Below are 25,714 nucleotides of genomic sequence, written 5' to 3'. Positions count from 1 at the left end.
AAGAAGCCCACTGGATGACCTGGGACCAGTCACACTCTCTCTTAGCCCTAGAAAGCAGACAAAGGCAAACTATTACTGAAAAAAGCTTGCTGGGAAAACTGCAAGGACTTGTCCAGTCTCAGGGAACTGGACACAACTGAATGGAAAGAAAAACTACTATGAATGTATTGTAAATCAGCAGCCCCAAACTTTTTGGTCACCAGGGACCGGTTCCACGGAGAGGGCGTGGTTTCACGTGCTGCCTGCATCCCACGGATGGGGCTTCGCTTGTTTACGCGGCCCAGTTGCTGGCATGCTGCAGACCGGTGGCGGTCCACAGACCAGGGAGTTGGGGACCCCTATTGTAAATAATGTATGGATTCATTTTATAATGATGGATGCATTACCCACTGATACTTTCCCACAATTTTTTAAGGTCTGCGCGTACCCTTCAGCCTTCTTCGGGTGACGAAATTACCACCAGCGTGTCTGTCCAGCTGTACAACGGAGAGACTCAGCCGCTCATCATTAAACTTGAAAATATTGGAACAGAACCTCTGGAGAAGCTGGAGGTTACCTCAAAAATGGTCAACATGAAAGGTTAAATTAGTAGTTTTCCAACTGCTATAAAATCACTCCTGCTCCCTCCCCCCTTCCCGATGTTTTCCTATCAACTGGGCTGATTTGTTTTAGTTTTTTATTCTCTCCATTTCCTTTTTCTAATTGGGATTGCATTTCCTACACACTCTGTTGCTGTCCTAGAAACAGCTGAAGATCATGTTCTTTTGGCTACCATGTTGTCAAATGTTTATAGTTTGGAGTTTGTTTTCCCTTGATAGAGCAATTCTGGCAACTGTTCAGAAATCTAAGTTTCTTTGAAACCTATTTTCTCTTAAAATCTGTCTTAAGTGATGTATGCAGTCGGCCTTCTTTTAAGGTGGTGGGGGGAGAAGTATTACATTTTGTCATGGCCTCACGTACGTCCACCATATTTTATCCCAATTTCATTTGAAATTGTATTTTATTTCTATTTTATCCTAAATGATATTTTAACTAATTCCATTCTAAATTGTTTTTACTGCATTTTTAGTATAACGTGTGTTTGGAACTCTGCACCTTGATATGGCCCACGGGCTAATCAATAAAGATTATTATTATTGACCCCATTCCCCTTGGAAAGGGCGATTTCTGTATTTTGCGTGCAATGTATATTCTGTGTGGTGTTTTCAGTGAACAATAACCATCAGGATGCCATACGTGGTTGGTTTTATTCTTATTAGGAATCTCCAAATGTTCACAGCCAGATCTTACTACATGGGGCTCAAATCCATTAACCTCGATCTGTCTTGAATTTAAAGAAAAGGTATACCATGTAAGATATATATATATATATATATATATATATATATATATATATATATATATATCACTCTTATGAGATGCTTATGTTACATTATGCCATGTGGACTAGAAGAGAATAACTTTATTGTCACTTTAAATGTACACTAATCGGCATACATTAAAATGAAATTTCATTACCTTCAGCTCTCAAGACTGTAGGTGAACAATTGATGGACTGTAGATCCCATTCTGATAGACTGTATATATGTCTTCCTGAAGAGAACTTTGGTGCTGAACAGCAGAACCTGGATAGTTTCTAAAGTTAATTTATATGTTTTATTTACTTAATAAATTTATATGCCACCCATCTCACGCTTTGCAGTGTGCTGTATGTAGTCATGTAAAGTGCGATTATCCATGAGTTCAGTTCCCCGTACAGTAATGGATTTGAATCTCATAGAATAAGATCTGGCTATATACATTTAATGATTCCTATAAGGATAAAGAAGATTAATTTGTGCCTTTTAAATTACCATAGTTTGAATCCAGTATTCCTTTTCTTACCTTTCCACAGATTAACAGACATCTTCCTTTGTCTTTAAAAATTAGAATAGCCTAGCTTAGCCTAGCCTAGCCTAGCCTAGCCTAGCCTAGCCTAGCCTAGCCTAGCCTAGCCTAGCCTAGAATAGAATAGAATAGAATAGAATAGAATAGAATAGAAAAATATGGAATGGAATGGAATGGAATGGAATGGAATAGAATAGAATAGAATAGAATAGAATAGAATAGAATAGAATAGAATAGAATAGAATAGAATAGAATAGAATAGAATAGAAAAATATGGAATGGAATGCAATGGAATGGAATGGAATGGAATAGAATAGAATAGAATAGAATAGAATAGAATAGAATAGAATAGAATAGAATAGAATAGAATAGAATTCTTTATTGGCCAAGTGTGATTGGACACACAAGGAATTTGTCTCCAGTGCATAAGCTCTCAGTGTACATACAAGCAACGAGTGATAAATCGTGATCATAATCACAAAATACAATCATCATAAATCATAAGACACAACATTCAGTGATAGTCATAGGATACTAAATAAGCAATCATAAATCACAATAGGATACTAATAAAAGCAAACAACATAAATTATAAGATACAAACAACAAAGTTATGGTCATAAGAAACTAAGGAGATAGATAATAGGAACGCTGAGAAAGATAATAGTAATACAGCCCCTACTAGGTGGTTTGACCTCCCAGGGCATAAGACAGAGAATTAGTTGTTTAGCACTACTTACAACCGGTTGAGGACTACTCAACCGGTTGTAAGTCGAGGACTACTTAACTGGTGCAGCACCGTTTGCAGAATGGGACTTTTGGCGGGCTCAGCAGGGCAGAGATAGCCTGGACAATTCCTATTGGCTTTTGAAAGCCAATAGAATTAGACTCTATTCAAGAGAGTCTATTCTATTGGCTTTCAAAAGCCAATAGAATAAAAGGGAGTAGCACAGCTAAGGAAAAGGGGGAAAAAATGGCAGACTGCGTTGTTTGGCGACCCCCGTGAAATGGTTGTTCAACCCCAAATGGGGTCCCGACCCACAGGTTGAGAACCACTGCCCTGCAACATCGTCTTGAGGGAAGAAGTTGAAACAGTTTGTGTCCAGGATGTGAGGGTTCTGTAGATATTTTCATAGCCCTGTTTCTTTATCTTGCTTTCTTGCTAAGGAGCAGTTAGGTGTTTAAATAAATGGCAGGCCAGTACTGGGAAATTTTAACTCTTAATGTAACTGTCATTCATGCAAACATAAAGACAAATTTTGATTTGAATACTATATCAGGATGGATTGAAAGCTCCTGTTCTTTTCAAGCAGGGAGATTTATCTGCGCTAATAAACGTAGTTTTTTAAAATCTCCCAATAGGCAATTTTTACACATGTTTTAAATACATCACATATTGTGAAGAATTTCAAGTTCGTTCTAGGCTGATTTTTGACTAGGGCAAAGAAAACTGTTTTCCCTTCTCCAAAATCATATTTTGAGTTGAAATATAGGAATCGTCATTCTTATTACCTTGGGTGGAAGTAGAAGACTTGTGTTTATGAAGACTAACCATAAGAACAAAAGTCAATAACGGAGGGTTCAAATCTTCAGATGCTAACATAATACAGATTTACCATTTTAAATACGTTTTATGGAAATCTAATTCAGCATCAGATGAAGCTTAATTTTAGAGTGCCTTCTAAGTCAACAATTTTTATATTCCATTACCTGAGTAGGAAGGGAAAATCTTTTCTGTTTGTTCCTGAAAATAGTGGACAGATGGAATTCACTTTTTAGTAGCTCTTTTTGTTGTATTACAGGAATATTGAAGGATGATAGAAAGCAGTTTTTTTTTAATTTCTTGAGAAAGCATTAAAATCATTAACATCTCTGCAAATGCTGGAGTGTATGTATTTAACACTGGGTTGAAGGGATATACGTTAATTGTGTTTGCATTTACATTTAACCTCCGTATGTTTTTATTTTAGGAAAAATGTTTGGTGACTTCTTGAGTTGGAATCTAGAAGATACACTCTCACAGTTTCCTTTAAAGCCAGGAAGTATTGCTGTATTTACTGTGTATATTAAAGTCAAGCTTGATTTCTCCTGTCACGAAAACCTTCTGCAGGATCTGAATGATGGTGGGTTAAAGTTTTAACTAATACAATGGCTAAATTTTAATTTTTGACAGGGTTCCAGCTGACAAGCTCAATGTCTTTAACTGTTGAGTCATTGTGTGCTCCCCCCCCCTTTGTAGATGGTATACTGCCTTGAATTGTACCTGGAAACTCACTGGGAGCCAATGCAACTTGTGAAGTAGAGGTGTTATTTGGGTTGCCTAGGCCAGGGGTAGGCAACCTTGGCTCTTTTGTGACTCGTGGACTTCAACTCCCAGAATTCCTGAGCCAGCCATGCTGAGGGGAAAGGGAGAGGTTTCCAAGCTGATGGACTTGCCTATATATTTGAAATTAGCTTTCTTCTCTGCTTGAGTGATGAATTGTTTGGTATTGTACTGTTATAAACACACCACTAAATTGCGGTGACTGTGGACTAAGCAGGCTCTTTTTAGTTTACCCCCAGAGCTCATTAAAACCACCCTACTCTAGAAATTCATAGTACAATGCAAAGAAATGTTATTAAGGTTAAAATATGGTAACCAGAAATGTCATGTGCTACATTAACTAAAATTTCCATATTTGGGAGATGAAAGGTATGAATAATTTTCACTGTCATCTATAAAACACAGATACAGCTTATTTAGTTTTAAAGCATACAGGGTGATTTTCATTTTACTAAACAGGTAAATAGTGTTTAGATTCCAATAATCGCAACGAGGCCCGTCAAACAGTAAATATCATCATGTGTAAAATTAAGAATAATAAAAACAATGGTTACCAGGGAGGACTGCAGTTAGGCTGATCGGAAGAACAAATGTTTTGCAAATAAAAATCTTTAACCAAAGTCTCTGCTCACTGAAAAGATGATTTTACATTTTTAGGACAATCTCCTCCAAAAGGCTGCCAAGTCCACAGCATGAGGTGCAACAAGCAGAGCATTTTCTCAGAATGCAAAATCTCAGAGGCTAACATAGAAGCAGACAGTTTTTCAGTCACTTGCTCCTAAACGGCTTCGTAACCTATGGAACCAATGTTAACTCCTTGAATGGGTTGATAGATGATGATTGGCAGTTAGAGACTGACTCGGAAAGGGTTTGGGAAAATACAAGAAATATTGGTCCCGGCTGCAAGACTTGGGTTTGGCTAGTCTAAAGAAAAGAAGAAATAGGGGAGACATGATAGCAGTGTTCCAGTATCTTGAGGGGCTGCCACCAGCAAGAGGGGGGTCACGTTATTCTCCAAAGCACCAGAGGGAAGGACGAGAAACAATGGTGGGAAACTGATCAAGGAGAGAAGCAACCTGGAACTAAGGAGAAACTTCCTGAGAGTGAGGACAATTAACCAGCGGAACTGCTTGCCTCCAGAAATCGTGGGCGCTCCATCACTGGAGATTTTAAAGAAGAGACTAGATAGTCACTTGTCTGAGACGATATAGGTTCTCCTGCTTAAGCAGGGGGCTGGACTTGAAGACCTGCAAGGTCCCTTCCAGCTTCTATTCTATTCTATTCTATTCTATTCTATTCTTATTCTTATTCCTATTCTTATTCTTATTCCTATTCCTATTCCTATTCCTTGTCCCATCCCATCCCATCCCATCCCATCCCATCCCATCCCATCCCATCCTATTCTATTCTATTCTATTCTATTCTATTCTATTCTATTCTATTCTATTCTATTCTATTCTATTCTATTCTATTCTATTCTATTCTATTCTATCCCTTATTCTGTTCTATTCTATTCTATTCTAATATTTCCCCATTCTAAGCACCATTCCTTTATTTGCAAAATGTTTAACCAAACTCCGCAATAGAGTAGAGCAGAGCAAAGCAGAGCTGAGCAGAGCTGGAAGGGACCTTGGAGGTCTTCTAGTCCAGCCTCCTGCTCAAGCAGGAGAACCTATACCATCGCAGAGAGGTGAATGTCTAGTCTCTTCTTAAAAACCTCCAGTGATAGAGCGACCACAATTTCTGGAGGCAAGCTGTTCCACTGGTTGATTGTCCTCACTGTTAAGAAGTTTCTCCTTAATTCCAGGTTGCTTCTCTCTTTTACTTTTTTTTTAAAAAGGCATCAGTCTTCACGGCTGTGTAGATGAGTTTGAAAATGTGTTGGGAAAACACTTTTAATGCCCCTAGGTTCTGTGATAATGTTCTCCAGGTACAGACTTGAGGGTAGCCCATACCAGCACAGTTCTGGTATGGAGCACCTTCCAATTCAAATTGGATGAAAAAAGAAGTTCTGGAGAAGTTCAGGAGAAGAAGGACACCCAATTGCTCTGCCCTCCAATGCAGGGCCAGAGGGACCCACACCTTAGTCTTAGAACCAGATAATAATAATAATAATAATAATAATAATAATAATAATAATAATAATAATAGTAGTAATAATAGTAAAGTTGGAAGGGACCTTGGAGGTCATCTAGTCCAACCCCCTGCTCGGGCAGGAAACCTACACCATTTCGGACAAATGGCTGTCCAGTCTCTTCTTAAAAACTTCCAGTGTTGGAGCATTTACTGCTTCTGGAGGCCTTCAGGTGCTTTAGAAAATCAGCTTAATTCCCTCTTCTTTGTCCTTCTCCTAAACTAACTACATACCCAATTCTAGCAACCGTTCCTTATATGTTTTAGCCTCCAGTCCCTAATCATCTTTGTTGCTCTTCTCTGTACTCTTTCTAGAGTCTCAACATCTTTTTTATATCGTGGTGACCAAAACTGGATGCAGTATTCCAAGTGTGGCCTTACCAAGGCATTGAAGAGTGGTATTAATACTTCACGTGATCTTGATTCTATCCCTCTTTAATGCAGCCTATCCATTATTTATTTATTTATTTATTTATTTATTTATTTATTTATTTATGAGACTTATATACCGCTTTAAGTGCAAGCACTCTCTAAGTGGTGTACACCAGTAAGCAATGTATATATATATATATATATATATTACATTGCCCCCAGCAATCTGGGTCCTCATTTTACCTACCCCGGAAGGATGGAAGGCTGAGTCAACCTTGAGCCGGTAAGATTTGAACCGCTGACCTGCTGAACACAGTCAGCTAAAGTGGCCTGCAGTACTGCACTCTATAACTGCTGCGCCACCTCGGCTCTTAACCACTGACACACTGTAGGTTGCCCAACTTGGTTGCCCGCAGGCAGGAATCTTGCCAGACTAAAGCACACTCTGCATAAGTATCAGAGATATCCTGTGAAAGGATTAGGGTGGGTTCCTTCTGGGGCCTCTTTCTAGATAGCAGAGATTCAAGGCAGTGTGAGATAAGGGCTATCCAGTCTTTTCTTAACACTCTCCAGTGATGAAGCACCCACAACTTCTAAAGGCCAGCTGTTACTTTGCCTCTTAGTTCCTTGGGAAAGACTTGTAACTCGGGGTCCGATTCCCACCCATTGACCCGGTTAAAGACGATGTAGAGGAGCAGACTCCCTGGAGTCGGTTTTACATCGCTAAGTATACTTGTACCTAATCAAACCAAGAGGAAAGCATTTTTCAGCGTTTTCTAGAACGTAATTGAAAAGCCGCATCGCACAGCGTCTCATAAACCCGGTAATTTCAATAATGCAAGAGGAAAACTGTGTACATAATTCATAAAGTTGCAGTCGGTGCTCCACCAGTTCTTCCAGGCAAAAGTATGATTGTCATATATTGATAAAAATCTAACGACTTCATATTTTAATTAAGAGCCACAGTCCTAAAATACATGGGGTTTATCTTCTACTTCGTTATAAATTGTTTACTATTAAAGCAGTCTTAATAAAGGTAAGTTAATCGCTTGGTTGTACAGTAATGGGTTTTAGTTTAAAATTCATTTGCTGTTTGATGGGCAACGTTAACAAACCCCAAGAATAAACTTGTGTTGTCCTTGGGGTCAGAAGTTTTAGACTGATATAAATAATGTATAATAAAATAACCCCCGCCCCCAGAGAGAAATTATTTGAGGCCATCTGAAGTTTGCTTATGGAAGCAATGTTAATTCATTTCATTTTCCATTTTATTTATTTGTATCCCGCCTTTATAATTTTTACAAATAATTAGACGACGAACATAGCCAACCCACCTTCCTTCCTTCTATTTCCCCACAACAACCCTGTGAGGTGAGTTGGGCTGAGAGAGAGTGACTAACCCAAGGGTAGGCAACCTTGGCTCTTTTAATGACTTGTGGACTTCAACTCCCAGAATTCCTGAGCCAGCATGGCTCAGCTTGGAAACCTCTCCCTTTCCCCTCAGCATGGCTGGCTCAGGAATTCTGGGAGTTGAAGTCCATGAGTCATAAAAGAGCCATGGTTGCCTACCCCTGGACTAGCCTGAAGTCACTTAGCTGTTTTTCATGGGTAAGATGGGATTTGAATTCATAGTTTCCCACTTTCTAGCCTGGTACTTAACAACTAGAGCAGTGGTTCTTAACTTTTTTAATGCTGCGACCCCCAACCGGTCGTAGTCGAGGACTACTCAACCGGTTGTAAGTCGAGGACTACTCAACTGGTGCAGCACCGTTTGCAGAATGGGACTTTTGGCGGGCTCAGCAGGGCAGAGACAGCCTGGACAATTCCTATCGGCTTTTGAAAGCCAATAGAATTAGACTCTATTCAAGAGAGTCTATTCTATTGGCTTTCAAAAGCCAATAGAATAAAAGGGAGTAGCAAAGCTAAGGAAAAGGGGGGAAAAATGGTGGACTGCGTTGTTTGGCGACCCCCGTGAAATGGTCGTTCGACCCCAAATGGGGTCCCGACCCACAGGTTGAGAACCACTGGACTAGAGTAAACTAATGTAAATATCCCTGTTTAGAGCAGAAAATGACTGGGGTATTCTTCGGTCTTGCTTTCTGAATCATGAAATTCTTTTTCTTTCTTTCTTTCTTTCTTTCTTTCTTTCTTTCTTTCTTTCTTTCTTTCTTTCTTTCTTTCTTTCTTTCTTTCTTTTCTCCCTCCCTCCCTCCCTCCCTGAGCTTGATTGTTTTCTTATAGACATTTCATTCCCCAACTTGCTGACATTATCATTGAATTTCCTTCCTTCCTTCCTTCCTTCCTTCCTTCCTTCCTTCCTTCCTTCCTTCCTTCCTTCCTTCCTTCCTTCCTACCTACCTACCTACCTACCTACCTACGTGCATGCACAGAGAGAGAGAGGGAGGGAGGGAGGGAGGGAGAGAATAATGGCAATTTAGCCCTTCATATAATTTATGTTCTTGTATGCTGCAGATAAGTAAATTGGAGAAGGTGCACAAGGTATTGGAAAGCTTCTTGGGAGGACCTTCATATCCCAGTTATTCTAGGATTGGAAGATGAACTGTTTGGTTTTTGTTTGTTGTGCTTATTTTTCTCATTCTCACTGAACAATCAATTCATTTCTGGGGTTAGAGTAAGGACTGTTTGTCTGCACTTCATAAGCAGTCAGTGAGTAACGGAGCATGACATCTAACAAAGATCTGGGCACTGATTTATTGATCTTAATTGGGTTTGCAAATGAATACAAGTGCCGTACATCCCAATTTACCTCAGTCATGTTAAAACGTGACATGCAAAATAAATATCAGAACAAATCAATATCAGATATAGCAACTAACATTAACAGCTGGTTGGTATTTATTTAAATTGGATCAAAGCTAAAGGTTAAAATCCAATTCTTGCCTTTGAAATAACAGGTTAATAAGCTGTGGTCACCTTTCTCTTTTTAGAGAAAAGCTGCTTGTTTAAAAGTCAATCATTTTGACAGCATAGCAATAAATATCTGCTATGATGCATTTCGGAAGGCAGGTTTTTAGTCCCTTCTGTAATATGTAGAATGGTAAATAGAAGTTTTATGTAAATCACATAAAAATTCATGGTATAATATTTATGTTTATGGTTATTAATATGCTACTTGACAGAAATGAATGCTGTTTTACTGCATTATTTGCATTATTTGGTTACATTTATGCTTAGCATTTATATTACTTTAAAAATAAGTGGATATCTTCCTCCTCAATTTTTTTTTAAATACTGCTTTAGAATAAAGTACTGCCAAAGCATATTATTCCAATTATGAATAAGCTTTGGACGTCTGTACTTTTTGTCTTCACATAGTCAAATCATCTAGCATGTTTAGTTCCGAATTAGCCACAATTTCTGATCACGTTGCAAAACAAAAGAGCAAGCTATGATTTAGTTGCAATTTGCAATTCTTCCAAGCACTTCTCTTGGGATTATTGTCTCCATTCTTTTCAAATGGTGTGATCTTTTCTTTATATTATGTGAGGTATTCAAATTTATTTGAATCGGATTTCACCTTATCGGTTGTGTTAGCGTACCATATAGAATTGAAATTATTCAACTAGATTTTAGCCTATGGTGCTGGAGAAGACTCCTGCGAGTCCCCTGAACTGCAAGGCGATCAAACCGGTCAGTCCTGGAGGAGATCAACCCCGACTGCTCTTTAGAAGGCCAGATCCTGAAGTTGAAACTCAAAGACTTTGGCCACCTAATGAGAAGGAAGGACTCACTGGAGAAGAGCCTAATGCTGGGAAAGATTGAGGGCCAGAGAAGAAGGGGACGACAGAGAAGGAGGTGGCTGGATGGAGTCCCTGAAGCAGGAGGCGTGAGCTTCAGTGGACTCCAGAAGATGGTAGAGGACAGGAAGGCCTGGAGGAACATGGTCCATGGGGTTGTGATAGGTTGGACACGACTTCGCAACTAACAACAACAACAATGGTATTTGTTGACTATAGTTCAGTTTATCCTGTGAACAGTGAAAATTGAGCTTAGTTAAACTATGGGAAAACATACCATGCAAACACGATCTTTAGCTAAGAACCTGGACAGCATCCTAGAAGATGAAATATAGTAATTTTGACCTTTTCCCCATTTTGTAGATGGAATTAGCGTGAGCGGTCTTCCACTTTCCAGTCCCTTTCGACAAGTGATAAAGCCACGTATGGAAAATAAACCTATAAATCCACAGGAAGCCACTAAAGTTGGTGACTTCAGTCACATAAAGGTAGGTGATCAGTCTTGCTGTAATAAGTTTTGCAACTTATATTAAATCAGGAATGGACAGTTGATTTTTCCCAAGGGATCACATGAGAAACTGAGATTGTTGTGAAGGACTGCCGCCACCTCATTCCTGCCCCCTCATCAGTGGTGGGATACTAATCCTGAGCATGCGGTTCTCTGCGTGGATGCAGGCCTGGGCCTCCGAGGCATAGAATGGGCTTCCGGAAGTGACATCCATGCACTTCTGGTGGGTCGTTCTAGGCCTGGGAGGCCTCCACTAGGCCTAGACCGGACTTCCGGAAGTGACATCCATGTACTTCCGGAGGCCGTTCTAGGCCTGGGAGACCTTCTCCAGGCCTCCGAGGCCTAGAATGGACTTCCAGAAGCAGCATCTGTTCAGTTGGTTGTCCAAACTCAACAAAATTTAGCTACCAGTTCTACCGAACCGGTGCAAACCCACCAATGCCCCTCATCCCCTGCCCTGCCCCTTGCCCCTGCCCCTTGCCCCTGCCCTCCCACCACTGCCCCTTGTCCCCCACTGCCAACACCGCAGGCTGGAAAGAGACAGCTGGATGGCCAGATATGGCCCACAGGCCATAAAATGCCAAGGTCTGTATTAAATGCTTTCTACTAGAGTGCAACTTATGTGCAATAGAAAAGAAAACATTTAGCTCAGGGTTGAATTGTGAAGTTCTTGGTACTCTCTGATGGTGGTTATTTGCTTGCAGATATCTCATTATTCAACTAGGTAACATCATCAGTGCTAGTGGGTGTGGTGTTTGCTGCTTGTTTATGTTTATTTATGTATTCAAATGTATACAGCCATAATCTGGGTATTGATTCTTGTTTATCTGAGTATTGGAGGGAATGTATTTTACTCTTTTTGCTCCCTTCCTTTGATTGTTAATGTTCTTTTTTGCAATGATGTGGAAATGTGATTTATATCTATGTGTCCCCTAGCTGATTTATTTGAATGCCAAACTTCGGGAATCCCCTAGCATTTTTGAATGTGGCTTGATCTTTGCATCTGAATATCAAGCTTCTTTAGAAGAACTTGTGTACGTTCATTAGGTCGTAAATGAAATAACATATTAAATTGTCCAAGCAAAGGTGGGTTCTCCCATAAGGCTAGGAAAGGACCCCTTGCAATATTCTAGCAGACATTTATACTTTACTAGTTAAGTATTAGCTATTTGACATGTCTCAAACATCTGTCTCCAAATTCACACAATTTAACCCAGGAACTTTTTATAGAAATTACTTATGTCAGCCTGACCTACAAATAAATTCGAGTATATCTTCATTTTCTTTAACATCTTTTACGGCTAACCAAGTCATAAATGAATATATTTGTAGAGCAGTTAAAATTTGGAAATATCTGGTATATCTCATTAAAAGATATTCCATTGTTATTTTAATTTATAGCGCTGCTGCAGGAATAGCAAAAACATTGTTGGAAATGGTTTTTTATGTTGGAATTTCCATGACAGGTCAAGAATAGAACACAGATGGAGCATGAATGTATGAAACTTGCCGTAGGAAAGCAATCTTGGGGAAGAGGATTCTTTCTTTTCTTTCTTTCTTTCTTTCTTTCTTTCTTTCTTTCTTTCTTTCTTTCTTTCTTTCTTTCTTTCTCTCTCTCTCCCTCTTTCTTTCTTTCTTTCTTTCTTTCTTTCTTTCTTTCTTTCTTTCTTTCTTTCTTTCTTTCTTTCTTTCTTTCTTTCATCTGTGAAATTTAAATGTATTAAATCTAATAAACTCTTTAAATGCCCCAAAAGAGGCATGCTATGGGGGCCAAAGAACTTTGGCTGGCCCTGGATCCAGGAGAAGAGCCTTTTCTGCTTTGGCTTTCACTCCCTGGAACATCATGGTAGAGCCGTGGTGGCGCCGTGGTCAGAATGCCGTATTGCAGGCTAATTCTGCCGACTGCCAGCAGTTCGATTCTCACCGGTTCAAGGTAGACTCAGCCTTCCATCCTTCTCAAGGCGGTAAAATGAGGATCCGGATTGTTGGGGGCAAGATGCTGACTCTATAAACCGCTTAGAGAGGGCTGTAAAACACTGTGAAGCGGTATATAACTCTTATAGCTTATTCTATTCTATTCTATTCTATTCTATTCTATTCTATTCTATTCTATTCTATTCTATTCTATGTTCTGTTCCGTTCCGTTCCGTTCCGTTCTATTCTCTCTTCTCTCTTCCCTTCCCTTCCCTTCCATTCCATTCCATTCTATTCTACTTGGTGACACACTGATTAGAATGCAGTATTGCAGGCTAATTCTGCTGACTGCCAGCAGTTCGATTCTCACCGACTCGAGGTTGACTCAGCCTTTCATCCTTCTGAGGTCGGTAAAATGAGGATCCAGATTGTTGGGGGTCAACATGCTGACAGTAAACCACCTAGAGGGGGCTGTAAGGTCCCTGTGAAGCGTTGCATAAGTCCTATTGCTTTGGTTACCCTGCTCCTCAAGCTGAGAACCACCCCCACCCTTTTGACCTTCCCAAAAAGCCTTGAAATCTGACTTTGCCGATTGGACAGCAGCCGCAGTGCTGGCGCTTAATAGAACGCGAAGACGATTCCACCTCCTGCCTATGTATTGGTTTCCTATTTTGGGCCAGTCCTTGTTCATGTTTAATGCTCTTCTTTTGAGCGCTTTCTTCACCTTTTAATAGTTGAACGTTCCTGCTTTGACGCTGTCGCAAGCCGCCCAGTTTCGCTCCGACTCGGGAGAGGGCGGCCGTACAATTTGTAATAAACAAATAAAATCGATTGACGTCCCTTAGAGAAGCGGGCTTTAGCTCAGTGTTTCCCAAACTTGACAATTTTAAGGCATGTGGACTTCAACTCCCAGAATTCCACAGCCAGCGTTGCTGGCTGTGGAATTCTGGGAGTTGAAGTCCTCATGCCTTAACATTGTCAAGTTTGGGAAACACTACGTTTAGCTCATCATGTTTAATCAGCCGGGACGTTTCGCCCACCGCTTGCCTTTTTCCTCCTTATCGCATCTGCCCGCCTTGCGCCGCGTAAGGGGAACCTCGGCGGGGAGAGGTCAGAGCCTTGTCGTCTCGCCTGCGCCGTCGATGTTCATTTTGAACGACACGAAAGAGAGGAATTGAAATTCACCCCGGGTAAGCACGAGAGGAGTGCGTCTGAGGCCAAGTGCTCAAACGCAGCCTTGTCGGACTATTTTTAGAACGCTGCTGTCGATCCGGCGCTGTTTAAAGATTCAGCTGAGATTGCTAACGGGGGTATTTATATCCACTCTTGTCCGTTGCCACACGCCGCATAACCTCACTTGGAGGGGATAATTCTATTCCCGGAGACCCTGCCACGGTGACTCTGCCTCCCTCCACTTAAAGACACGTTCTACCTCTGTATATACTTTCCTGAAACATACAGTGCCATATTAATATACGTACATACATACATACATACTAACTTTGTTGTTGTTGTTGTTAATTGCGAAGTCGTGTCCGACCCATCGCGACCCCATGGACAACGTTCCTCCAGGTCTTCCTGTCCTCTACCATCTTCTGGAGTCCATTTAAATTCACACCTACTACTAATATTAACTTTACGGGCAAATAACCCACTTAGCGATTTAAGGCAGGAGTCCATCAGCCAGTTAAAGCTGTCTGGCTTTTTCAAAGAGTTTCTCCTGTCAGTGTAAAACCTAAACTAAAAGTAGAACGCTTTGAGTTATTTCTGGATAGCGTTGTAGATTTTTTTCCCCCCTTTTTTCTTTATCCAGAGCTAGAATTTTTATTTGTTTGCCAATTCGGGGGGGGGGGGGGAAGAAGCCCCACTGTTGCTAGGAAACAGATATTTCAGAAAGTGAGCTTGGGCAGGCAGTTGCCATAGCATTGCACTCGCCGAGCAAATACAGCGTCTCTCTTTATTGCTTCCCCAGATGGGCTGGGCGTGTATGTATTTAGATGTGAGTGTGCGTCCTGGTGTGAGTGTGTGTGCACATTTGAATTTTGCTCAGAACTGTGATGGTAGCTGTGTGGAGCTCAGGCACCTGGGGTGAGACTTGAAGCGGTTTTGAACCGGAAAATGGCTTGACATAGGAAGAAGAAGTTGTACTACTTACATACTCCTGGAAAACAAGTTGCGCTTTGATGCATTGAGCTCAATCAGACTAGAGCTGGAAGGGAGCTTAGAGGTCTTCTAGTCCAACCCCCTGCTCAAGCTAGATTACAGTGTTTCTCAATCTTGACAATTTTAAGGCATGTGGACTTCAACTCCCAGAATTCCCCAGCCAGCATTGCTGGCTGTGGAATTCTGGGAGTTGAAGTCCACATGCCTTAAAATTGTCAAGGTTGAGAAACACTGTTTGCTGGCTGAGGAATTCTGGGAGTTGAAGTCCACAAGTCATAAACTGGCCAAGGTTTGGAACCTTGATATTGGTGTATCAGTGTTTCTCAACCTTGACAATTTTAAGGCATGTGGACTTCAACTCCCAGAATTCCACAGCCAGCAATGCTGGCTGTGGAATTCTGGGAGTTGAAGTCCACATGCCTTAAAATTGTCAAGGTTGAGAAACACTGTTCTAGAAGGTCTTCAAACATTTTTTTTAACCTACTTTCGTTTTGTTTTTTTCCAATCAATCAATCAATTAGAATACAGCTGGAAGGGACTTCATTGGAGGTCATCTAGTCCAACCCCCTGCTCAAGCAGGAGACCCTATACCAGCGGTTCTCAACCTGTGGGTCAGGACCCCATTTGGGGTCGAATGACCATTTCACGGGGGTCACCAAACCATGCTGTCCGCCATTTTTTTCCCTTTTCCCTAGCTGTCCTACTCCCTCTTATTGGTGGCCACACCCACTTGGGGGTCACCACAACATGGGGAACTGTATTATGGGGTCACGGCATTAGAAAGGTTGAGAATCACTGCCCTATACCATTTCAGATAGGTGGCTGACCCCCCCCCTCTTCTTTGCGGCAGCCCCTCAAATACTGAAAGACTGCTATCATGTCCCCCCTAGTCCTTCTTTTCTCTAGACTGGCCATACCCAATTCCTGCAATCGTTCTTCATATGTTTTAGTCTCTAGGCCTAAGTTAGTTTTGAATATGTAGTTAGTTAGTATTTATTTAGTACTTATTTAATATATAGGTTGTAAACATGTGGAAGAGGCCTTCATCCTGCAGTGCACAGACAGTGGCTAAAATGAAGTTAGTTTTGATTTGATGTCGTTAGTAAATGACAATCACCACAGTCATAATGCCTCAAATGCAGACTCTGCATTGGTTGCCAATAAGTTTCTGAGTCCAATTCAAAATGTTAACCTATGAAGCCTACATGGCTTGTCTCCTGGTATATGTAAAATTCCCTTTTCCACCTCGACACAAAAATTATGTACTGCCCAGAAAAATCTGTTAGCAGCCCTCAGGACCAAGAGATGAAGGAAGCAAATCCTAAGCATTTTGAAGTAAGAGCAATTTATCTCACTGACTCCCAGATTTCCTCAGTTGCTTTTTTCTTTGCGAACATAAGCATGTATGCATATGTGTGCAAGCGAAATAAATTTTATATACCAGAGAATGTTTTGCATGTACTGTATATGCACTAGTGGATTCATGAATTCTGCAAATGAGATACCTTATTATATAGGCCAGTGGTGGCAAACCTATGGCGTGCGTGCCAGAGGCAGCACTCAGAGCCCTCTCTGTGGGCACGCGTGCCATGCCCCAGAGATGGCAACCGTCCCTCTTCAACCAGCCACCCTGTAAGGACCCACCCCACTTTGCATCTTAAGAAGACAGAACTCTTGGAATAGCTCTTCCAACAGGAATCCTTTATTAAGAGAAAATGGTTGCAGGCATGCTAGACAGGACTTGGGGTTCAAGCTCTCCCATTCAAGGTTTTAAGGGGTTCCCCAGTAGTCCCACCCAATCAACCCCCCTTCCAGTGATAGTTTCAAGTATCACAATTCCATCCCCTTTCTTCTTCCGTCTGGATGGAGACTTCAGATAACTACATGAAAGGCAATTACTCTTCTTTGATATGTTAAAGCTTAGAGGCCACAATAAACACACATTCAGTCCTTTGAAGTGTGCTGAAGGAAGTGAGGGCCATAAAGCCCCTTTGCTCTCCCCCTTTTCTCCCTCTTATGGCAGAATCCAGAGAAGGCAGAATTGGGAGTTTCTATGTTTGATAATTAAAGATGAAATATAATTGGATTCTGACATCCGGCCCCTCTTAACAATAAGAGAGATCCACCTGAAAGAAAACACAAGTAAAAAATTTAGTTAGGCTTGTTAGGATACTCTGTGTGAAACTTCTTCAATAGCTTCGGGGCTCTGACGTGACGTTTATGGACCCACTCATTTTGTGAGGCAGGGAGGTGTTTCCAGGCAACTAGGTACTGAGTTGTTCCACGATATCTCCTAGAGTCAAGGATCTCTTTTATTTCGAAGTGTTGTTCCCCCTCCACCATGATTGGAGGTGGTGGGGGGGGGATTTTTGGCCGTAGAGGTGACTGATGCTCTCTTTTCAGCAAGCTGCAATGAAAAATTGGGTGTATTTGCCTGAGGTTTTTGGGTAATTCTAATTCTACTGTTACTGGATTTATGATCCTTTTAATTGGAAAAGGTCCTATATATTTTGGTCCAAGTTTTTTACAGGGCTGTAGGGACTTTAGGTATTTTGTAGATAAGTACACCATTTCTCCTATAATGAATGGTGTAGGCTCAACCCTTTTTTTATCGGCTTGTGCTTTGTATGCCCGCCTAGCTTCATCTAGTGATTTTCTGACTATTGGCCAGGTGTTTTGTAGGCTTTCCATCCATTCTTTCAGTGAAGGGATCGTTGGTTCTTTTGGGGTTAACTCTGGCATAGGGTTGAAACTTTGGCCGTTGGCTATTTGAAAAGGAGTGTAGCCTGTGCTGGAGTGGACTGCATTATTGTAGGCAACTTCTGCAAAAGGAAGTAAGTCCGTCCAATCACTCTGTTGGAAATTTAAAAAACATCTCAAATATTGCTCAAGTACCGACTGGCAGCGTTCCGCTTGTCCATCTGTCTGAGGGTGATGGCTAGATGTCAGTCCCTGAGTGGTCCCTAAGAGGGATAAAAATTCCTTCCAAAATGTAGACGTAAATTGCACTCCCCTATCAGAGATGATGCGTTGGGGTGCCCCGTGCAATCTGTAAATGTGCTGAATAAAAAGTTTTGCTAAGGCCTTTGCAGTGGGAATTTTTTGGCAAGGGATAAAGTGCACCTGTTTGGAAAATAGGTCCGTGACTGTCCAGATAACAGTATTCCCATTGCTTTCAGGCAATTCCACTATAAAATCCATGGCTATTTCCCTCCAGGGGGCTGAGGGACTTGCCACTGGTTGTAACAGCCCTGGCGATTTCCCTTGCAACCTCTTTGCTGATGCACAGGTTGGGCAGCTGGCAACATAACTTTCTATGTCCTTTTTTATTGATGGCCACCAAAATTGCCGTTTAATTAAGTGTAAAGTTTTTACAAATCCAAAATGCCCTGCTGATTTTGTGTCATGGCAAAGTTGCATGAAAGTTAGTCTTTGAGTTGTTGGTATATATAACTTTTCCCCTACCCAAGGCAATCCGTCTCTCATTGTGCACACATGTTTGTTTTTCTGGAACCAATCATCTGTTTCCAAACTTTTTCTGAATTCAATCCCAGTTTGGCTGTCCAGTTGTGGTTTTATTTTGGCTTGGGTTCTTGTGGTTACTGGCGCTGCCAGTTGTGATTCTGCCATTATTGGTCTAGAGTCTGTGGTTCGTGCGCTGTTATATTGGGGCATGCGAGATAGTGCATCTGCCAGGAAGTTCTTTCTTCCTGGTAAATGTTTGAGCTTAAATTGGAATTGGTGAAAATGCTGGGACCAGCGGGCTTGTTTGGGATTGAGTTTCCTGGAAGTTTTCAGGGCTTCTAAATTTTTGTGATCAGTCCATACCTGGAAGGGGATTTTGTTGCCTTCCAGGAACTGTCGCCACGTGAGTAATGCCCAACGTATCCCATAAGCCTCCTTCTCCCATACGGGCCAGCGCTGTTCTGTTTCCGTGAGTTTCTTAGATGTATATGCACAGGGTTGCAATACTGCATCATCATTTTCTTGTAATAGCACAGCCCCCACTGCCACATCACTTGCATCTGCCTGTATTATGAAGGGCTTGTCCATATCTGGGTGCCTTAGTACTGGTTCGGCAGAAAAAAGTCTCTTTAGTCTCTCAAACGCTGCTTGGCACTCCATTGTCCATGTTAGTGGCTGGCTAGGTTTTACTGAGGATGTTCCCTTCGTTTTTAGTAAGTTAGTGAGGGGCAAGGCTATCTGTGCAAATGAGGGGATGAATTGGCGGTAAAAATTTGCAAAGCCCAGGAAACTTTGTAGTTGCTTTCTTGTGCGGGGTGGTGCCCAATTTAGTACTGCTTTGACCTTCTCCGGGTCCATTTCAATGCCCTGTGGGGATATGCGATAGCCTAGGTAGTCTATCCTTTCCTGGTGGAATTCGCATTTTGAGAGTTTGGCATATAGGTGAGCGGCTCGCAGCTTCTTTAAAACCGCTCTGACAAGTTTGACGTGTTCTTCTTTTGTTTCAGTAAAGATAAGAATGTCGTCCAAGTAAACAAGGACCCCCTTAAACAGGTGCTCCCTTAGAACGTCATTGATTAATTGCATAAAGACTGCAGGGCCCCCTTGTAATCCAAATGGCAAGACTTTGAATTGATAGCACCCCATGGGGCAGTTAAATGCAGTCTTCCATTCGTCCCCTTCCTTGATTCTCACGCGATAGTAAGCTTCCCTTAGGTCTAGTTTAGAAAAAATTTTCCCTTTCGATAGGTGTGACAGCATGTCTTTCATGAGGGGCAGCGGGTATAGGTTGCTTTCACTGATTGTATTCAGGGCCCTATAATCCACGCATAAACGTAAAGAGCCATCCTTCTTCTCTCTAAAAAGGACCGGGGCAGCCACTTTAGGCTTGGCTGGCTCAATGAAACCTCTCTCCAGGTTTTTTTTTATAAATCTTTCCATTTCCTCCTTCTCCTTTGGGCTCATGGAGTATAATCTGGGCTTCGGGAGTTTTGCCCCAGGCTTGAATTCAATGGTACAGTCTGTGGGTCGGTGGGGGGGAAGCTCATTCGCCCTCTCCTCACTGAAGACTTCAGCAAGGTCCCTATATTCCTCTGGTATTTCTGTTAATCTTTTTTCCTCTCCTATGGATGCTTTTTCTATTCTTGATTCTGGTAGCCTCCCTTGGGGTTTTAAGTCCATAGGGTCCCCCTTCGGGAATTTGATTTCTGTCGTCCTCCAATTTACCCAGGGGTTCCATTTTTTCAACCATTCCATCCCTAGAATCATTGGGCATTCCATACCTGGGGTCACCACAAACGTTAAGTCCTCTTCATGGTTGCCCAGGGAGAGATGTATTGGCAAAGTGGCTAGGGTAGCTGGCACCCCCCCTGCTATGGATCCATCTAGCTGGCCAAATGAGATTGGTTGTTCCAGTCTCCTGGATGGGATGCCCAGATTCCCCACTAGTGTTGGGCTAATGAGGCAGCGGGTGCAGCCAGAGTCTATTAAGGCTTTCACCTTCACAGCTTCGGGCATGGGGGGGATTAATATAGTCACTGTTTTGAAGATGGGTGTGATGCATCCACTTACCAGGGGTTCGCCCTCCGAGCTGTCATCTGAGGCATCCACCGGCCCTGTGGTGTAGGCTGGAGTCCTTTCCCTTTGGTGAGCAGAGGTGGGGGTTTCTGCAATTTCCATCATTCTCATGGCCGTTTCTTTTGGCTTAGCTGAATACTTTCCGGGTTTGTTGATTGGGGATCTGTCTGGGTTGTGCTGGGGGGCCTTTGAGCGGCATTCTACAGCTCGATGCCCTTCTCTTCCGCACTTGAAACACCCCATCTGCTTCTTGGCTGTATCCGATGATTTCACCGGTTGGGTGTCAGCTCAGGCGGGGGGCGGCTCCATTGTTTTCCTCGGCGAGGCCTCTTCAATATGTCGATCTCTGCTTCCTCTGCCAAGACGTACCATTCCTCAAGTCGATGTGGGTCCCCCCGGGGTAGGCAAGCATCATATAGATCATAGTTTAGTCCGTCTTTGAAATGGCCAAGGAGGATGTCTTCTGGCCAATTCAGTTTGCTGGCAATGGCCCGGAATTCTTGTGTATACTCAGCCACTGGGCGTTTGCCCTGCCTCATCGTTGTTATTTTTTCCCGGGCTTTGCGATCAGCCAGGGGGTCTTCAAATCGTCTTCTCAAAGAGGACATGAAACGGTTGAAGTTACTGAGTTCTGGGGCATTGGAGTAATGCAAGTTCACTACCCAATCCGCAGCTGGTCCATCCAGGGCAGATTGCACGATCCGGATGCGGGCTTTGTCGCTGGGAATATCCTGCCCATATTCCTCCATGTAGCTGATGACTTGGGTTAGGAAAAACCCCAAGCGTGTTGGCTCCCCTTTGAATTTCACTTCCAACGGTGGACGTCTTGGAATGGATCGGTGCCTCTGTTGTGGGTGGTAGTGCCTTCCGTCCAGATTGCCATCTGTGGTCCGGTAGGGGGTGGGATCTCCTGGATCAGTAGATGTCCCTGGGGTTGCAGGTTCCACGTTCCCCTCGGTGTCTCTCCCTTTGCGGCTCCAGGAACTGGGGCAGCCGTAGGGTTCAGTATTCTCCTCTCCTAGGGAGCTGAGAGTTCTCTTCATCAGGTCAATAGCTTTCTCTAGGATCCCGTCTGAGTACGGTGCCCAGCTTTCTCCCTCTTCACTTGCGTGCAGGGATTTCTCCATCTCCTGCTTCCATTCTGGTTGCTTGGTCCCCCGTTTCAGGGTCACCTTTCTTGATTCCTTTCCCCCCTCACTTTTCTTTCCAACGCCCATCGACCAGCGAGGCTTGTGGTCCTGTGTCTCCACCACTTCTTCTCCTGAGGAATCTGGCCTCTCGGATCCCAACATCTGGCAAGGTTCCAACTGGGTCAGCGGCTCTCTTTCCAGGGAGTTTTCCCCCTCTTTTGCTCCATTGTCTGACATGGTAAATTTTTGCAAAATCCCCCGGCAAGGGTCTTCCTTCCAGGTGGATTAATTTTGCAAGTCCTGTCTAATGTGAGGACCCACCCCACTTTGCATCTTAAGAAGACAGAACTCTTGGAATAATTCTTCCAACAGGAATCCTTTATTAAGAGAAAATGGTTGCAGGCATGCTAGACAGGACTTGGGGTTCAAGCTCTCCCATTCAAGGTTTTAAGGGGTTCCCCAGTAGTCCCACCCAATCAACCCCCCTTCCAGTGATAGTTTCAAGTATCACAATTCCATCCCCTTTCTTCTTCCGTCTGGATGGAGACTTCAGATAACTACATGAAAGGCAATTACTCTTCTTTGATATGTTAAAGCTTAGAGGCCACAATAAAACACACATTCAGTCCTTTGAAGTGTGCTGAAGGAAGTGAGGGCCATAAAGCCCCTTTGCTCTCCCCCTTTTCTCCCTCTTATGGCAGAATCCAGAGAAGGCAGAATTGGGAGTTTCTATGTTTGATAATTAAAGATGAAATATAATTGGATTCTGACAATATGAATATTAATCTTTCTTTGAGGGGGGAGATGGTGTTGACCACTTCCTAGAATCTGCCATAGGAGTGTAGGATATGGCAATGATATTGATTAGCTGAAGGGCTTTCCAAGGCAGGGATATGAGATGCAATCAAGATCCAGAGGTTTGCCTTCAATAATATCAGAATGACAGAATAACACAGTTGGAAGGGACCTTGGAGGTCTTCTAGTCCAACCCCCTGCTTAGGCAGGAAACCCTAGACCATTTCTGACAAGTGGCTGTCCAGATTCTTCTTAAAAAGCCTCCAGTGTTGGAGCATTCACACAGATCAGATTCACATAGATCACACAGAGTGTTCATATAGATCAGATCTATATGACATGGTATAATAGCCAAAAAATCTGTAATGACCAGAAAAGTTGAGATGGCTTTAAAACCACTTCCTTTGCCCCATGTGGAATGTCTTCCAAATATTTTGGAAGTCTAGAACTCCTGTGAACCTAATTGTATGATCACTGTTTAAGAGGGATGGGTTGCGCAATCCAATATCAGGGGCTGAACTCTAAACTTTGGTCTGTTCTCTTCTATTTCTTTATCCAGTCCAGTGTTTGTCTGGTTTGGCAGAAGTTCTTGACCTGCTACCTGAGACATCTAATGTTAGGGACTGATCCTGCAGTTCAGATATTTTGGCTGAACAGACAGCTTTGCAGGAAAAGCGTGTTTTTACAGTGAGCGAAGGCCACTCATCCTTGGTCTGTGTTACCATGACAAATTGAGGCTGGGTCCCCCAAGCACATATTACTCTTAGCCATAATGTATTTTGCTTTTAGCTTTGCATGGTCTATGAAGTTTTGTGGCTTGTAATCCATTATGGTGTTTTATTTTTATTTAGTTTGCCAGCCATTATTGTTTATAAATCATGTTTCATGGCTGATACAAACCCAGCTAGTTCCTGTATCTTTGATAAAAGGCTGAAAAAGACCCTTAGCTTAGAAAAATGTGTAATCCCAGTAAGTGATGCCCTTCTAAGAATACTAACCCATGTTTTAAGTGTGCAAATATTTTCATGCAAGAAATCCCATGAAATCCCACTCAGGATTGTGAGGATAATAGCATTATGCACTACAGTTATCAATGAACCTGCAGAAGTCTCTCTCTTTATAAATCTATCAGTCCATTGATCTATCAGCTCCATTCATCCATCCATCCATCCATCCATCCATCCATCCATCTCTCATCTATCTATCTATCTATCTATCTATCTATCTATCTATCTATCTATCTATCTATCTATCTATCTAATATCTTTCCTTTATTATTTTTATAAATAACTCAAGGTAGTGAACATGTTTTATACACCTTCCTTCTCTTAGGTGAGCTGGGTTGAGAGAGATTGGCTCAAAATCACCCTGCTGGCTTTCATGCCTATGGCAGGACTAGAACTGTCTGTCTCCTGGCTTTTAGCCTGGTGCCTTGATGAGTAGACAATACTGGCTCTTCCATGACATTGCCATACTTTAGCTGAAATTATTAATTGCAGGTATTATTTTGCCATACTGTTTTACAATGCTCCAACCTCTCAATTCCGTATGCATTTGCCCCAATGAAAAAGACAAAGGCTTGTGTGTGTGTAAATCTGTGCATTTAGAAAGCCAGCACAGATGCCTGAACTTTGCAATAAGTTATGGCTGTCTATAAACTTTGCCTGGAAATGAAGGCCATCACCTCTTTAGAGTAGTGGTTCTCAACCTGTGGGTCGGGACCCCATTTGGGGTCGAACGACCATTTCACGGGGGTCGCCAAACAACGCAGTCCACCATTTTTTCCCCTTTTCCTTAGCTGTGCTACTCCCTTTTATTCTATTGGCTTTTGAAAGCCAATAGAATAGACTCTCTTGAATAGAGTCTAATTCTATTGGCTTTCAAAAGCCAATAGGAATTGCCCAGGCTGCCTCTGCCCTGCTGAGCCTGCCAAAAGTCCTATTCTGCAAATGGTGCTGCACCAGTTGAGTAGTCCTCGACTTACGACCGGTTGAGTAGTCCTCGACTGGGAAACTCTAGGACTGGAGTGTGTGTGTGTGTGAGAGAGAGAGAGAGAGAGAGGGAGGGAGGGAGGGAGGGAGGGAGAGACAATATGGCATCATTTGCAGGTCAGATCAGAGATGGTTAACTTGTTCCCCAGATGGTGCTCAACCTTAGTTGTTTGCAGCCCTGATATGTGTAGCAAAGGATGTTGGGAATTTTATTTCACAGTATCTAGAAAATCCAAAGTTCCCTGGGCTGTAATATGTTGTCTTTGATCCAAAAGGGTTCCCTCCCTGACTTTCTTCTAGCAAACTTTGGATGGTATAGAAACCTTCAACATGGTCAACCTTTAGTGGTAAACTAGGATGATGATGGCGATGATTTTGATTTTCCCAAGGCTTCCTTCCTGTTTCCTGCAATGCCTTTCTCTCCATAACCAAATAACAGAAGGGGATAAAACTGGAAGAGCAAATGAGATCTCTGAAAATACACCACGGTTGGAGTTGGCTAGCTCATTAAACTAGGTTAGAACGGGATTGGGTTGGTTGAAACTCAGGGGGCTGCAGACCCAGCACTTCACTCTTTACCCAGATGGCGTGAAACCCACCAGCAGAGCAGGCCAAGGTAGACCTCTGTCGGATACCAAAGCATAGTATCATGGTTGTGCTTCATAAAACTCAGGTTGATGGGGAAGGGGGTTTGCGTGTTGTGGGAACCCAGCCAATCCAGGCAGCTGGCCTTTGCCAAGCATCCTCTTCCATTCCACTGAGCACAAGAGTCCCCAAGTCTAAGGAACTTCCTGGCATGGCTAGTGGCCCCCTGCGCCTCTCCTGGGGAAGGTGGGTGCTCAGTAAGAACCAGCTGAGACCCCACAGCCTCCCCCCCTCGCTCTTTCCTCATCACCTCCCCCATCATCCCCACCAGGCGGGCCTTATGCGCATCCCGCAGCCCCCCCCCCCGCGAAAATTCCACCGACGTGCCTTCCAGCCGCTTTCCGGAGGCTGCCTCTGTTTCCCTTTTGTAGAAAACGTGACATCCGAGCCTGCTCCGAGCCGCCTCCTTCCACGGGCCGTGGATGGCCCGGGACTGGAGGCTGCTGATGGAGGGTCGGGGCGGGGAAGCGGGGGGGGGGGGGGAGGAAGAGGGGAGGAAGGGAGGAGGGGTCGTCCCGAAAGCTCAGCTGCAGGAGCAGGGCCGGGAGCGGTCG

General features: G+C 42.9%; 1 protein-coding gene across 3 annotated transcripts in view; it reads left to right on the top strand.

Annotated features, from left to right (window-relative positions):
* TRAPPC9 (trafficking protein particle complex 9) overlaps positions 1-11,060 on the top strand; it is a 75,422-nt gene extending 64,362 nt beyond the window's left edge. The window contains exons 16-18 of one of the 3 annotated variants that reach the window (XM_039334552.1): positions 416-579; positions 3,858-4,010; positions 10,837-11,060. In XM_039334552.1, coding sequence (XP_039190486.1) covers positions 416-579; positions 3,858-4,010; positions 10,837-11,006 — 487 coding nt within the window. In that variant the 3' untranslated portion in view covers positions 11,007-11,060. The remainder of the gene's footprint in view (positions 1-415; positions 580-3,857; positions 4,011-10,836) is intronic. The other 2 variants (XM_039334551.1, XM_039334553.1) reach the window with 2 other exon arrangements.
* The last annotated feature ends 14,654 nt before the right edge of the window (positions 11,061-25,714 follow it).

Source organism: Crotalus tigris, unplaced genomic scaffold (assembly GCF_016545835.1).
Source record: "Crotalus tigris isolate CLP2741 ecotype Arizona unplaced genomic scaffold, ASM1654583v1 scf7180000017631.5181431, whole genome shotgun sequence".
Classification (NCBI taxonomy): Eukaryota; Metazoa; Chordata; class Lepidosauria; order Squamata; family Viperidae; genus Crotalus; species Crotalus tigris.
Note: the sequence above shows the minus strand (reverse complement) of the source record. Positions and strands in the feature narration are given on the sequence as shown.